The 16,954-nt window shown below is 40.5% G+C and overlaps 1 protein-coding gene across 11 annotated transcripts in view; it reads right to left on the bottom strand.

Moving 5' to 3' along the window:
- The window catches only part of lrrc7 (leucine rich repeat containing 7), a 123,775-nt gene that overhangs the window by 36,542 nt on the left and 70,279 nt on the right, over positions 1-16,954 (bottom strand). For 6 of the 11 annotated variants that reach the window (XM_082509847.1, XM_082509845.1, XM_082509840.1 and 3 more), the window contains 13 exons: positions 16,815-16,878; positions 16,422-16,526; positions 16,190-16,334; positions 14,269-14,341; positions 13,989-14,006; positions 10,817-10,946; positions 7,690-7,805; positions 7,350-7,419; positions 5,572-5,671; positions 5,319-5,443; positions 2,230-2,490; positions 1,830-1,952; positions 951-1,062 (listed from right to left, as the gene is read on the bottom strand). In XM_082509847.1, the coding sequence (XP_082365973.1) occupies positions 951-1,062; positions 1,830-1,952; positions 2,230-2,490; positions 5,319-5,443; positions 5,572-5,671; positions 7,350-7,419; positions 7,690-7,805; positions 10,817-10,946; positions 13,989-14,006; positions 14,269-14,341; positions 16,190-16,334; positions 16,422-16,526; positions 16,815-16,878 (1,442 nt within the window). The remainder of the gene's footprint in view (positions 1-950; positions 1,063-1,829; positions 1,953-2,229; positions 2,491-5,318; positions 5,444-5,571; positions 5,672-7,349; positions 7,420-7,689; positions 7,806-10,816; positions 10,947-13,988; positions 14,007-14,268; positions 14,342-16,189; positions 16,335-16,421; positions 16,527-16,814; positions 16,879-16,954) is intronic. The other 5 variants (XM_082509849.1, XM_082509846.1, XM_082509843.1 and 2 more) reach the window with 4 other exon arrangements.

Raw genomic sequence — 16,954 nt, 5'->3', positions numbered from 1 at the left:
CATCTGTTGCTCAGTTTCAAAGCTCACCTGTGACCTTTTAAACCCCCAAACCTATAAAACAAATCAGAACTACAACCAAATCAAAAAGTGGATCAAAGACTTCTTTGAGTCGTTAACCAGAATTGTGTTCAGGGGCCTCTCGAACACTTGACTAGAAAGTGAAGGAATTGCATGCTTCCTTCGTGTTGTCATCAGATTCTTAACCCAGATCTCTGCAGTGTTCTCATTATGCATGTGGACACTATTTAGTCCACAGCACTGACGCAAGACGTGGCCTGGTTATAAAACACGGCTTTTTAAAATCTTTATTTAACTTGGCTGCTGTAACTGAAATCAAGAGCTGCTGTTGGAGAGCTGACTTGGCTGCAGACAGACGTGCACTGTGTAGATACCAACAATCTGAAAACTTCCTGAGTCAAACTTAGTCAAATCTTCACAAAACAAACCAGAAGAAGCTTTTTATTTACTTCGTAAGAGCCTCCACTAAGAACTGATACTCCACTGAGGCAGACAAGCTGTTTGAGCTTTAATCATTTTGCAATAAGCTTTCTTAAGGAGGAGTGGATCATATGATGAAGCTCCGTATTAGTGAAAGCTGTCGATTGTTGCGGAGAGCTGATAATAAACTGTTTCTTTTGGAAAATGCGATTAGACACTCAGTTATTCAGAGTGGAGACAGATTTTTGATAAGGCAGTAAAAAGTGAGCTTTGTTTCTTCTCTGATGAAACCGAAGCCATCAGGGCAAATGATGTAAAAATGGCCAAACATTCACTTTAGAGGTTCGCTATGCACACTCCTCGTCACGCTCCCTCTGCCCTCATCTTACAACATGCCCCAAAGCTCTTTATAAGACCCACATTAAATAACTGCGCAGCCTTGTTGTCGACATGTATGTACATGACTCCGACATGTTCCCTTAAAGCTGTACGTTTATGCTATAATACAGTACCTTTCTTATCCTTCCCCAGCAACACCACCTTTGGTTTGTACATTGGTGGCTCCACCAGGGTGGGCCTCATGTCAGAGATCCGGATGTCGTTCGGAGAGCCGCCCATTGAATCCTGAGGAAGAAGGGGGAAAAAAGCATCAGGCATATACAGTAGAGAAGAAAAGGCAGCTTCTGTGATTTAAAAAATGATTACGAATCTCATGTAGACAATTCGTTTTGCTTGACTGGCATCAAACATACATACATTTGTTAAATAAATACAAACTTTGGTAAGTATTTCAGCAGGTTCTGGAGTTCCTGATCCCCAGTAGGATCATGGAGCGTGCTTTTAACCCTCTGGGGTTTTGATTTCACTGATGCCTCAGATTCTCTTATGTAAGGCCACGTGGAGTCATTATTGTAAGAAACAACCAAGTTCAGTACAGTCTGCACTATTTGAATACAGTTCTGAAAAATAAGATATTATCACCTTGTTAGAGAAAGTAAAAACTGAACTGAAGCACTGATTACGATGTATATACACATATTCCGACAAAGTTTGATGGTTTAGCTCTAAATGCAAACATGACTTTTGTTTGTCTGCAAATCCTCACTGGGGTCCTCACAAAACCCTCACAACACTAAAGGTCAGAGCGTGAGTGAGAGTTAGAGTGACTTCAAAAGATATCATAACTTTCTTACATCTTGAACTTACAGACATATGAGTGATGAAATCTGTGCAGTGTCACACAGCTAGCACTGAATTTTGGATGTGTTCAGTGGTATCTTCTGGATATAAAAGCTATAAAAAGTCCACAAACCAAGTAAAAATACCTAATTAATTTTCTTTACAGTTCTTTTTGGATTGTGTGTGTTTCTGTGAGAGAGTGAGAGACAAACCTCAGAGCTCTCTGTCAAGTCCTCTTTGTCGTTCCTCTTAGGAATATCGATGCCAGAGTTGTGCATTGGTCCCTGATCCATTAGCTGAGTCTGAGAGAAGTCCTGCATCTCTCTGTCTGTCACCTGAAAAACAACTCCATTTTTTGAGTTGTGCACTGATTTGCTTCAAACGGACAAACACAAACATAAGAAAAGCTTTTGTTGTTCTCAGCTGTCTTCTGTTTTAGTGATCAGAGACTTGGATGAACTTACTTCAGGTAAGCTCTTGCCATGTGAGAGCCGTTATCAGATTATCACACACAAGCATGATGTCTGTGTCCTGCGACATTATTGCTAATAAATACATTTGGGACTAAATGCTTGTTGACCTCCTGTATGTGTCTGTATGTGTAATCTGTACCTCTTTAGGAGGCAGGGGCCACGGTGGTTCATATGGCTCTTTGCTGAGGTGTGTATGTTCCATGTTGGTTCCTGCCGAGGTGGCGGTGCCTGTGCTCAGCTGGTGCTGGTGCTGGTGCCCGTGTCCGGCGTGTCCGGCGTGTACGGCGTGACCGGCGTGTCCGGCATGTACGCTTTTGCCCACAAGACTTTGCACTGACTTAACCATGTTCTTCAGGTCCTCAGGGTAGGGTGTTGGATAGCGTTTTAGGTTTATCTCCACCTACATGACATTTAGGACTATATTTAATAAACAGGGCGTGAAGTAGCAAATTTAAATCTGCCAAGATCAGCATAAAGGCGTTGGTCACAAACAAGTAAACCTGATAAGGGAGCAAGAATAAGCACGACTTATTATCTGAAATCTTGCAAACATAATTCAGCATACAAGTGCACAGTTTTCTGCATGTGTTTCTGTCAGGAAACAGCATTGCAACTTAAATCAAGGAGAGGCAACTGGAGGACAATTGCTTCCAATACTGGGGGGAAATCTACAGTCTGACGAAGCAGCTGATCTCTGAATGAATCCTAGTAGCATTTAAACCTGAAATCTGTAACAGCTGACCTGTCACATGTGTAAAAGAACACATAACATCATTTACCTGACCAATGTCTTGTTAAATGCATCATTTTTTATGTGCACTGTGTGATACTGCAGGGATTCATTTATGACATCTGCGTGGTGATAACGTTTTAATTTTAGGGGTAAATTGAATTCTAAGGTGCAAAGTATGCGGATGACCAGAAGCAGTTTTTCTATATCCACATGTGGTGTATAATTATGGAACTGTGTCCAAACATAACAGAGATTATTTTCTTAAGATTTAAAGGGGTGCTAATCCCAGAGTGTCTGACTCAATGTAAAGCATGAACTATATATGTGGAGTATATATAGTTTTATTTATGTATATTGTGTGTGTAGAGTTGTATATAAAATGTCTGATTATATTTTATATCGAGGAACGCTCATTGTAAATTAAATAGCATTGGGGGGATTATACAGTGGCTTGCAAAAGTATTCGGCCCCCTTGAACTTTTACACATTTTGTCACATTACAGCCACAAACATGAATCAGTTTCATTGGAATTCCACATGAAAGACCAACACGAAGTGGTGTACACGTGAGAAGTGGAACGAAAATCATACATGATTCCAAACATTTTTTACAAATAAATAACTGCAAAGTGGGGTGTGTGTAATTATTCAGACCCCTTTGGTCTGAGTGCAGTCAGTTGCCCATAGACATTGCCTGATGAGTGCTAATGACTAAATAGCGTGCACCTGTGTGTAATCTAATCTCAGTACAAATACAGCTGCTCTGTGACGGCCTCAGAGGTTGTCTAAGAGAATATTGGGAGCAACAACACCTTGAAGTCCAAAGAACACACCAGACAGGTCAAGGATAAAGTTATTTAGAAATTTAAAGCAGGCTTGGGCTACAAAAAGATTTCTCAAGCCTTGAACATCCCACGGAGCACTGTTCAAGCGATCATCCAGAAATGGAAGGAGTATGGCACAACTGTAAACCTACCAAGACAAGGCCGTCCACCTAAGCTCACAGGCCGAACAAGGAGAGCACTGATCAGAAATGCAGCCAAGAGGCCCATGGTGACTCTGGACGAGCTGCAGAGATCTACAGCTCAGGTGGGGGAGTCTGTCCACAGGACAACTATTAGTCGTGCACTGCACAAAGTGGTAAATGGACTGATTCTTATATAGCGCTAAAGCGCTCTATACAACATGCCACATTCACTCAATCACACCCATTCTCACAAGCACTTTACCTATACGTAGTGCTATCTAACTACGTTCACACACATTCATACTCCGATGGATGCATCGGAGAGCAACTTGGGGTTAGTATCTTGCCCAAGGATACTTGACATGCAGACTGGAGGTGCCAAGGATCAAACCACCAACCTTCTGATCAGTAGGTGACCTGCTCTACCTCCTGAGCTACAGCCACCCAAAGTTGGCCTTTATGGAAGAGTGGCATGAAGAAAGCCATTGTTAACAGAAAACCAGAAGAAGTCCCGTTTGCAGTTTGCCACAAGCCATGTGGGGGACACAGCAAACATGTGGAAGAAAACTAACACTGCACATCACTCTGAACGCACCATCCCCACTGTCAAATATGGTGGTGGCAGCATCATGCTCTGGGGGTGCTTCTCTTCAGCAGGGACAGGGAAGCTGGTCAGACTTGATGGGAAGATGGATTGAGCCAAATACAGGGCAATCTTGGAAGAAAACCTCTTGGAGTCTGCAAAAGACTTGAGACTGGGGCGGAGGTTCACCTTCCAGCAGGACAACGACCCTAAACATAAAGCCAGGGCAACAATGGAACGGTTTAAAACAAAACATATCCATGTGTTAGAATGGCCCAGTCAAAGTCCAGATCTAAATGCAATCGAGAATCTGTGGCAAGATCTGAAAACTGCTGTTCACAAACGCTGTCCATCTAATCTGACTGAGCTGGATCTGTTTTGCAAAGAAGAATGGGCAAGAATTTCAGTCTCTAGATGTGCAAAGCTGGTAGAGACATGCCCTAAAAGACTGGCAGCTGTCATTGCAGCAAAAGGTGGTTCTACAAAGTATTGACTCAGGGGGCTGAATAATTACGCACACCCCACTTTGCAGTTATTTATTTGTAAAAAATGTTTGGAATCATGTATGATTTTCGTTCCACTTCTCACGTGTACACCACTTTATGTTGGTCTTTCACGTGGAATTCCAATAAAATTGATTCATGTTTGTGGCTGTAATGTGACAAAATGTGGAAAAGTTCAAGGGGGCCAAATACTTTTGCAAGCCACTGTATGTACTTTCTTTTCTGTTTTCTATGTTTATAGTTGTTACTTTAATATTAATATTTGTATATTCAAAATAAATCAGTCACTCAATCAGTCAACTAATGCTTTACTTGTAAAATGTCATATTAATCTTAATATTGGAGGTGCTCCAATAGCAAAAACAAAGATAAACAGACACCCTACTCATCTCATACGACCCCCCCTCCCCCCACCTCCCACCCCAAAACAGATATAGCTGACCTTGACCTTCCCAGAGTTGTCTTCCTCTTCTTTCTTGTCCTCAAAATCGAAGGCCACAGTCATCCTCTGTTGTCTCTGCTCCTCCCACAGCGTAGGATTAAAGCTGTCGCTGTCCGACTGATAATCTGCACACACACCATAAATTAACAGCTTTAAAATTATAGTCAGGTAATCTTTACCTGGGTTACGCGCGCGCGCGCGCACACACACACACACACACACACACACACACACACACAAAAGGAGTTCGTACCCTCATCGTGTCGCGGCTGCTGGGGAAACATGTAGTTGGTCAAAACCTTCTGTTTGGTTTCTGGGTGGGCTTCTGTCTGCAGTGGGATCAGAGCCTTGGACTGCAAACACACACACACACACACACACACACACACACACACACACACACACACACACACACACACACACACAGTATTGTTGTAGGAACTTTTACTGATGACATCTATTCCATTATGTCTAATTTTAACCTGCACCTACCCCTTTTCCTAAAAACAAAGATTTCTGCCTGCTGCTCATTTAAATTGCTCACACAATCAGCTGCAGCAGAGCTCGACTTCAAACGAAACCTGCCGAGTGCTAATGCAAATCACTTGGGAAGGATTTGCGAATCAATTTTCCCAACAGGGAAATTAAATGTTTCATTGCATTCAGATTACAAATATCACAACACATCCTAATTAAAACTGCACCAAGACATTATAGTTTACATTTTCTATTTTCGGATACAATGCTAGTAAACTTTTCTGTCTTCCTCGCAAACTTTAATGCGGACCGAATTCCCATGACGTCAGAGTCGCCACTTGTAATGCATCAAACAGCATGAGCGAATATGAGTTTCATTACTGAGGCAGAATATGCCGACATAAGTGGTGATATTAAATGTAAATGTGTGAACGCTCTGCCATTAAACAAATTGCATTTGAATTTTAAATTTGCTTTCCTCTTCAGCAGGTAAATAACGCTCCGAGCTTCTTGGGACTCATGATTTCGTTTAATGGCTTTGATTGAACTTAAAAATAAAAATGCAAATGTCTCAAAGAGCTGAAGAACAGTTTGGCTGCTTTTTCTGAATGACAGCTAAAACTGCATCCTCTCTGTGGACTCTGTGCTGTATATAGCGCATTCATCGCAGAGAGAATCAAATTCAGAGGGCCCATAAAATGATTCATTGCTATGTAGCATCTGTCTTATCACTGAGAAGGTTAACATGCAGCAAACTCTCACTGAAAGCACAAAATCAAGTAATTATCAGTTCATTGTAGTGTCTTTAAAAAACAAAACAAAGGAGAGAATAGTGAGAAAATGAACAGGAGCTGACATAAAATATTTAGCATGTGTATTTTTCATCATTATCACCCTGTTGTGAATAAATCTCCCTATTTTATTGATTTATCTTTGCCACACCGTTTTGATAAAAAGCCATTAGAAATGAAACGTGACACTAATTGATAATTAACAATAAAAACCTTCCAGTGACAGGCAAGTAAAAAGGACCTGTTAGTGACTCATCTCCATATTTATACTCTCGAGCTCTGCCAGAGTTACTTTGCATCATCAAAGTGAAGAGTAATCCTTATTTGAACCTCGGTGAAGGCCCTTTCAGCTCCTTTGCCCATTCTTTTTAAAACAACTCTCTTTACTGACTGGTTAAACTGAGCAGCAGCCGTGAACAGCAGGTGAGATGAGCCTCTGTGCTCTGAGATGACCATGTTGGGGACATGTACTGTCTGACATTACACAGAGCCACGAGTAGAAGAGGTGGCTCATGGGCGGTACTTGAACATATGTTGACCTTATGTTAAATATGGGAACTCAGATATGTGATAGAAACTAAGGAAAGGATAAAGAGGTTGAAAGTCTATCAGAGAAACACAATTTTATAAAACATGCCATATCATAGTTGTGGTAATTTAATTACAATGTCGATTTCGTTGTGTGTTTGTGCTGCACATTTGTTAGCACACATTTGTTAGCTACGTGCTCTCTTGGAGAGCGTGGGCAGAGAGAAAGAGATACCTGATTGTCAGAGAGCCACAGAGCTGCCAGGTCCTTCAGCTTAGTGAAGGTAAACGGTAGATTCTTTAACCTAATCGAGAGAGACACACAGAGAGGGGGGGAGAGAGGGAAGGTGAGAAAGAAAAAAAAACAGAGATGTTTCATCACCCACGCACTGTACAGCCCGCAGAGCATATAACCATAGCAACACACTCAGCCATTCCCATGGAAACAGTAGACCGAACCGAAACGACCATTGAAAAAGTTTGCGCTCGTGTGTGCATTGTATCTATTCACTACTGAGTCATAAAGGAGCTTGGTCTCTGCGTGTGTGTATGTGTGTGTGCGTGCGTGGGTGTACCTGTTGTCGCTGAGGTTAAGGACTCGCAGTTTGGTCATCTGTCCGATCTCATCAGGAAGAAACTCCAGTTTATTGGACCGCAGTGACATGACGGTCACGTTCTTGCAGTTACCGATCTGAAACACACAGAGACACAGACAGTCAGATTACATTAGATAAACATCGCATAGTGAGCAAGATCCACAGCATCACAATTAACCTATATTACACTGGACATCTTCAGACTGATGAGTGTTAAATTACAGATAGTATAAGACTTTTGTGCATCTTTGTAAGGTGCGTTTGATAATGTTCAACACCTTACGTTTACAAAATGTAATAATGTTGTTTTTAAAGTGACCATAATTTTTGTTTTCCATTCAAACATGTAATATATTTAATGCATCCAGATTTATCATCTTCTCTTTCAATAATGGGCTTCAGCCAACCTAAGCTAGTAATACCTAGCATCATAATAACTTCGAAAAAGAACATCTGCAACATGGCTGACATCTGTCATCACACTTTGAACCAGATAAAACAAACAAAAAAAACACTTTCCAAAAGGTTGACTGCTAAAATAATGATTAAGAAAAACAGAATGAAATTAGGTACAAATCATTACTAAATCATAACAGAAATTGGGACAAGGACAAGAATTTAATGCTCATTTTCAACTAAATGGGAGAAAAACATTGATAAAAAGTTGGGACATGGGAACAAAAGCATGGAAAAGTGTCACTCCTGGAGTGGATCCAAATACAGGGAGTGCAGAATTATTAGGCAAGTTGTATTTTTGAGGAATAATGTTATTATTGAACAACAACCATGTTCTCAATGAACCCAAAAAACTCATTAATATCAAAGCTGAATGTTTTTGGAAGTAGTTTTTAGTTTGTTGTTAGTTTTAGCAGTTTTAGGGGGATATCTGTGTGCAGATGACTATTACTGTGCATAATTATTAGGCAACTTAACAAAAAACAAATATATACCCATTTCAATTATTTATTTTTACCAGTGAAACCAATATAACATCTCCACATTCACAAATATACATTTCCGACATTCAAAAACAAAACAAAAACAAATCAGCGACCAATATAGCCACCTTTCTTTGCAAGGACACTCAAAAGCCTGCCATCCATGGATTCTGTCAGTGTTTTGATCTGTTCACCATCAACATTGCGTGCAGCAGCAACCACAGCCTCCCAGACACTGTTCAGAGAGGTGTACTGTTTTCCCTCCTTGTAAATCTCACATTTGATGATGGACCACAGGTTCTCAATGGGGTTCAGATCAGGTGAACAAGGTGGCCATGTCATTAGTTTTTCTTCTTTTATACCCTTTCTTGCCAGCCACGCTGTGGAGTACTTGGACGCGTGTGATGGAGCATTGTCCTGCATGAAAATCATGTTTTTCTTGAAGGATGCAGACTTCTTCCTGTACCACTGCTTGAAGAAGGTGTCTTCCAGAAACTGGCAGTAGGACTGGGAGTTGAGCTTGACTCCATCCTCAACCCGAAAAGGCCCCACAAGCTCATCTTTGATGATACCAGCCCAAACCAGTACTCCACCTCCACCTTGCTGGCGTCTGAGTCGGACTGGAGCTCTCTGCCCTTTACCAATCCAGCCACGGGCCCATCCATCTGGCCCATCAAGACTCACTCTCATTTCATCAGTCCATAAAACCTTAGAAAAACCAGTCTTGAGATATTTCTTGGCCCAGTCTTGACGTTTCAGCTTGTGTGTCTTGTTCAGTGGTGGTCGTCTTTCAGCCTTTCTTACCTCTGCCATGTCTCTGAGTATTGCACACCTTGTGCTTTTGGGCACTCCAGTGATGTTGCAGCTCTGAAATATGGCCAAACTGGTGGCAAGTGGCATCTTGGCAGCTGCACGCTTGACTTTTCTCAGTTCATGGGCAGTTATTTTGTGCCTTGGTTTTTCCACACGCTTCTTGCGACCCTGTTGACTATTTTGAATGAAACGCTTGATTGTTCGATGATCACGCTTCAGAAGCTTTGCAATTTTGAGACTGCTGCATCCCTCTGCAAGATATCTCACTGTTTTTGACTTTTCTGAGCCTGTCAAGTCCTTCTTTTGACCCATTTTGCCAAAGGAAAGGACGTTGCCTAATAATTATGCACACCTGATATAGGGTGTTGATGTCATTAGACCACACCCCTTCTCATTACAGAGATGCACATCACCTAATATGCTTAATTGGTAGTAGGCTTTCGAGCCTATACAGCTTGGAGTAAGACAACATGCATGAAGAGGATGATGTGGACAAAATACTCATTTGCCTAATAATTCTGCACTCCCTGTACAGTACAGTGAAGGCTAAGTAGTTTAACAAGACGTTTTAATAACTGACCACAAAAAGGAACAGCAATGATCTAAAAACCCCAAATGCAAGTGAAATCAATCAACAACAGGTGAAGACAATTACAGCAAAGCTGGCAATCTCAAAGGAAGGAAAAACAAATGGAAACTAGAATAAGAACAACAAAAAACAAACCTTCAAAGTAAAACAGGAAGTAACCAAAAGACAAAAGGCACTAACAGGAAGTTGAAACACAAGAAGGAAGAGACAGGAAACACTGAGGGAACTGAAACTACTATTATTAATTATGATCAAGACATGAACCAAAACACAAGGACACAAAAACCCAGGACCATGACAAAAAGTTCTTCAATGTAAAGAAACACCAAGGGGAACGTCATTAGTGGGAGCTAATTAGGTTAATTAGGAAGATGGTTAGGAGGAAAACGAGTGGCCCAGATTGGCTTTAAGAATTATGGACAGGGAGGGGTTCAACAGCTTCATAATAACATCTTGCAAAGTAAAATTACAAAGAATTTGAGGAGATGATCATCTAACGCACATAATCTCATTAAAAGATTAAGAGAAACCAGAAAATATCACTGGGTAGAAATTGCTTCACAGGCTTACAGAGACTTCAGTAAGTCACTGCCAGCGGACACAGTTTGTTGCTGAGAAGTCTGCCATGTTAAAAAAGTAACCGTGTGCACTCGTGCACATAATACATGCTGTATCAAAAAGATTCATCTGATTTCAAAAGGCTTTTTTTTTTCAAGTAATGGACATAGAAGTGCAAAGATTTCAAGATGTGTCTTCATCTCCATACCTCGCGGGGCAGCTCTGAGAGGAAGTTCTCATCGGCAGCGAAGGTTCTCAGGCTGTGCAGGTAGCCGATGGTGGGAGGCAGCGACTCCAACTCATTACAACTACAGTCCAACTCCTCCAGTAGAGACAGACTGAGTGGAAGGAACAAAGGCAGGAAGGAAGAGGCAGAGAGAGCATGACAGAGATAGAAAGGAAATCATTCTGCAGGCAACACAATCTCTTCTGTAACATTAAATTACTCAGACATGAAAGAATAAGAATTGCAGTATTCGTTATTCCTACAGCTGTCAACACATCATGTGATAAGACTGAAACAAGGAATGAATGGATGGGGGGTGGGGAGTACTGTATATGTATCCAAAGCCTGATATATATTTTTTGTTTGAGCAATAGAGTACTATTGTTGTCCAACACACACATCATTAAATGAGCCTCATCATTTAACTTGGTGACACGTCAGCCTCACACACTATCACCATAAATTAAAAGTGTATTAAAATAGTGTGTTACCTCACTTAAATGAACATTTGTACAGAAGGTATATCTCTGAGGCATTTACACACAAAATGTTTTCAAAGTTTTTTGCTTAGGTTTGTGCTGGAGTAAGCTCCACAGACATGTTTACCTAGTTTCAGACTTTTCATGGGATTTGTTGACAGCAACAAACACGACGACTGTCAGCTGCCACATCTTTAAACGTGTTATGATGAAAAGGAAAATTTGCACCAGTTAATAAGTGGCGAGTGTTGAGAGAGAGGGAAAAGATCAACACATTGAAGAATCCATCCATCAATCAATAAATGACTTAATATGAATTTGGCCTCATTTGATGGCCACCCATCTCATCCCCTTTGGGTATCTTAAAATTCTTCAACCTGGATCTCAATTTCTCCACTCCACTCAGTTATACAGCAAGATCCACAGAAGGCCCACTACAGGACACTATGACCGCCCCCTTTGACTGCCATCATTGTCCTAGCATCACGCTAACAGCAGGCTAATGCTAATGAGACAACAATTTTACATTAATGTACTGTCACTGTTAACATTGCATTAGTCTGCTATTATTATTCCCGATAGACCGGACCATCTGGGCCACCATACGGTCTGACAGGAAGGAAAAGGATAGGAGAGGAGACAAGAGGAGAAAAGAGGAAAGGACTTTCACACCCCACATTTAACTTCAAGTTTCTTTCATTTAGCGTTGCTTGTGTTCCCAATCACAAGATTATAATCCTCCTTTTCCAAGGACAAAAAAAGAAAAAAAAACTCAGTTCCCTCTGGTTTAAATACTCAAGATGCACATTCATAGAAGCATTAGTCATGAGCAAACAAGTTAAGATACGTAGTAAATATATAAAAGGATACACTCACCAATCACTTTATTGTGTATACCTGTCCAACTGCTTGTTAACGCAAATATTGCAGTTACTATGCAAATATAATCAGTGCATTTTGGCATATAGACATAGTCAAAACGCACTGCTGCCCAAACCGAGCATCAGAATGGGGAAGAGAGGTGATTTATGGAATTTGAAAATGGCGTGGTTATTGGTGCAGGACAGAAACTTTAGAAACTGCTGATCTACAGGGGTTTTCCCAAGCAACCATCACTAGGGTTGACAAAAATCATCCAAATTCAAGGAAATATCCAGCAAGTGGCAGTTCTCTTGGTGAAAATGCCTTATTGATGTCGGTGGTCAGAGGAGAATGGCTGGGCTGCTCCGAGCTGATAGGAAGGAGTCAAATAACCACTCAGTACAACCAAGGTATGAAGGGCAGATGGGCTATAGAAGCAGAAGACAACACTGAGTTCCCCTTCTGTCCACAATTTACACGAGCTCACCATAGTTGAAGACTGGAAAAACATTGCCTGGTCTGGGGAACATTTTAATGATAATGTCAGAATAAAATTCCACTTTGTTTTGTATCAACAGTTCAGTGCTGTAGGTGTAATGATTTTTAGGATATATTCTTGACACACTTTGGTAAACATGAAGCTGTCTGTTACTAATCTCTGAGGAATGTTTCCAGCAACTTGTTGAATCTTTACCAAATGTGAAGGCAGTCAAAAGGGGACTCAACTAGCAAGGTGTACCTAATAAAGTGACCAGTGAGTGTACACTGCCATGATGGCACCTTTCTTATGTCTAATGTAGCACAGGCTTTAAACATTTTAAGACTTTAATAAGCAAGACAATAACAGTAGTAGTACCAGCAGCAGTATTCATTCTATTTATTTATGTTCTATGTGGATTCGACACATATCCAGTAAAGTCTATATGCAGTATTTATTCTACATGGAAACTGAAACATTGGGAAGGGATCACATTCATCATTAGTAAGAAACACTTTAAAAACTAAAGGTAAGAAAAGGACCTTTTAAGGGGAATTAATGGATCTACAGCACTACTTATTGAAGCTAAAACCTGGGACCTGTCCAGGAAGACAAAATGTTTCCAGTGCGCTCAGATACAAATCTTGCAAAAGTGTAATGATAATGTTAAACATGGCATCTGCACATGTTTATGCATAAAGCCACATGGAAAAAAGTATCGATTTAACGTGTAAAAACAAACAAACAAACCAAAAAACCCAACAGAATCAAATTATTCCCATCCAAACTGATGTAGTTTAATATCACTCGAATTTTGGGCCATTTTGGACTGCATTCGTCAACAATTTACCAGCTCATAACTTCTAACTAATCTCTAAATATAGAGAGAGAGATGAAAGAAAAGCACTTTAAGTGGAATTAAAAAAAAAAAAGAAAACAAAAATCTTCTGCCTAATTTAATAAATGCTCATATTTTCCCAAAACAAATAATGGAATTACTGCCACCAAATCTGGACTGTGATGGATAATAATGAGAATGTAATCACATTACTGTAATCATTTTTACATGCAATCATTTCCATCTGAACGCTGCAGATTTTTACTGGTATGCTACTTTTTCAGTGAGAGTCTTACTCAAACGTTACGTCCAAATGTCCCAACAAGAAGAAAATGCAAAGTCGTGTTTATGTTTGCATGTAATTCATGTATTAATGTGAAGATGTTTCCCACATGGACAGCATGTGGCAGCAAGCAGGAATTCTTGTATCTGTAACACAGCTGAACATTTGTCTGTCTCTGAACACACCCCCGGATCCAGGAGGCTAATGTTACTCACCCTTGCTTGGGCTTCGGACTAACGCCGCGGCAATGCAGCAAATACAACACACAGAACCCCCCCCCCCAGTCATCAGCCAGCATAACAACACAGCAGCTAACAGCAATAAACAAGGAAAACAACAACCCACCAACGATACATGTCACCTTTCGAGATCATCTAAAATGACAGCAGGTTCTGCTGAAGGAGCTTTTAAAGTTTTTTGAAGAAAAAAAAGTATACACTATAAAAGTATAGATGTGTATTTGGCTTTGATGGAGTGTGTGTGCATTTTTCTTACCTCCCAATGGTGTTAGGCAGTGAGGTTAGCTGGTTGTCATCTACCTTTAGTGTTGTCAGCTTCTTTAACATTCCTGCAAACACACACACATGCAAAATTACTCTGTTCCTAGAGCAGGGGCCTCAAACCTGTGGCTCAGGTGCTGCAGTACATTCATCTCCACTTGCTCCCTGTGGCTGTTAGAAAAAGAAGATAGATGAATATGGAAATAAACAGCAGTTTAAAAAAACGTATGAGTGTCTCTGGACTGTGGGAGGATTTCAGAGTATCTGCAGAGAACCAAGACACAACCATGACATACAAACTCCACACAGAAACACCTCAACCGTTGGTGTAAAGTGACTCTTTACACCAGGGGTAGGCGACTCCAGGCCTCGAGTGCCGGTGTCCAAATGTCAAATGATTAGTTCATTACCAGGCCTCTGGAGAACTTCGAGACATGTTGAGGAGGTCATTTAGCAATTTGGATCAGTTGTGTTGGATCAAGGACACATCTAAAACCTGCAGGACACTGGCACTCGAGGCCTGGAGTTGCCACCCCTGCTTTACGTTATCTACAGACTGTGAAAAGCTGACCAAGAATCCTGGCTACACATGAAAAACAGCCAAGCAATGCCACAATCAAAAACAACTGGGGTTTAATGTTTCCAGCGTTTCTTATCGTAACTGCAAATATCTCTGAAAACAATGACCAATTTACTGAACAGTTTCTGATGCTTAGGTTGCAGGTAAACAAGGCACTATTTAGCTCCAAATTCTCTTTCAGCAAACCTCTTGGCAATGAATGGAAAAACACCCCAGTCAGCACAGTCACACACACCTAGGAATTCAAACTACAGCACAGTGATAATGTGTGGCATTTATTAGTAGTATCAATATGCTTGCAATATTGTGTTAATATAGGGATGGCAATGTCAATATTTTATTAAATAAAATAAAAATACTCTGGGAATACTATGAACAAGAGGGCTCATCGCATGCACCACCATCATGAGATTTTCCAGATTTCCCTAAATCAGCTCTACCGAACTGAAATCAGCTGATTGTAGCTCAAACGCACAGGAAGACAAAACATGTTTGTTTGAGGCTTTTTTTCTTTCTATCCGCCTGAAGCTTAGATAAGTGAAGAACCTTTGTCACGACAGTAACAATATAATCATATTTGTATTGTAATTACTGAATGTAATAAACTACAGCAATACTGAAAAATGTAATGTGATTAACACGTTACCCCCAACAGTGGCCTTACGGTAGGGTTTGGGAGGTTTTCGTGTCGGTATGCTTGACAATCTCATTTTATGGCAAAAAAATAACTAAAGTGAGATAACTTTAGTCTTGTTGACAAAGTTTAACTCTGATGACAGTTGAAACAATATGATAAATTGAGGTATGGTTTTGCAATACTTGGCATATTGTACAATGTTACTATAGTATCAAAGTATTGATATAATATATTATGGGGTGCCTAGTGATTCCCACCTCTAACAGCCAGCTACCCTCAGTGCTGCTGGTGACTTTTCTGCCTTTTGCCTGTGGCAATAACGCTGTGTGGATAATCATCGCTGAATAAAAATATGCTAAAATATCCAATATTTTATTTAAATATGTGCTGCTGCCCTACTGGTATATACTTAAAATGAAGCTAACAAATTTCCATTTGCTTTCATTACTTTTAAAGTCATTAGGCTACCCAGAGTCTTTGTTTATGTTTGGAAAATGACAGAATTTAGGCTAGCTGTTTCTCTCTGTTTTCAGCATTTATGCTACTTAGCTAACAATGTTAGCTTTACTTGTCAAATCTTAAATTGGCCTCCACAAAAGCACAACAGAATGACCAGTTTGGTAAAAGTATAAAGTAGGTAACATTTTCTGAATGACTCATAGTGTTTTTGTGTGCGTTTGCGTGTCCATATGTGTATACCTATAGAGTCAGGAAGGTGCTGCAGCATGTTAGAGGATAGCAGCAGGTCTTCCAAAGCCTCGCAGCCCGAAATGTCCGCGTCCAATGTCTCGATACGATTCTTAGCCAAGTCCAAGTACCGCAACTGACGAAGCTTCCCTATTGACTATTGTGCGGGGAGAAAAGAACAGAGTAAAGACGAATAAGCAGAAATCGGAAAAAAGCATAGACATGTTCAACTGTATATGCTCACATGAAGCTTTTTGTCCCAACTTCTGCTCACCCCTGGTATAGTCTGCAGAGAGTTATTATCAAGCCATAGCTCCTTCAGATTGTGGATCTGTTCCAACACCTCCGGCTGACATGCGCAAAGAAAAACCGACATTTTCACTGAACACACGCTATAAATTATACATTTAGACTTCGCATTTATATTGAGACTACTAATTATGTACAGGTGCAGCCTTTCTTTTCTGCAGTTCACTTACAGATAACACTTTTGGTTGTGTTACTTTATTGTTTAGTAGCTTAAACATACTGCATGCACAGCACTGTATAGTTCAACCTTTTATGTTTCTGCTTCTCTTAATTTTCCATGTCCACATTTGCTAATTTCATTTCTAAAACATGCGTTAGCTGGTCTCACCACTTCAGAAAATTCATTGCTACCCAGATCCAGCCTCTCGAGCTGTGTCAGTCTGTGGATGGACCTGAGAGGAAAGAATCCACTGATTAGTACAGGTTTGACATTTTGTACATAAATTTAAAATTGTACGCACCGAAGAC

This window comes from Aulonocara stuartgranti, assembly GCF_965226115.1.
Source record: "Aulonocara stuartgranti genome assembly, chromosome: 17".
Lineage (NCBI taxonomy): Eukaryota > Metazoa > Chordata > Actinopteri > Cichliformes > Cichlidae > Aulonocara > Aulonocara stuartgranti.
Note: the sequence above shows the minus strand (reverse complement) of the source record. Positions and strands in the feature narration are given on the sequence as shown.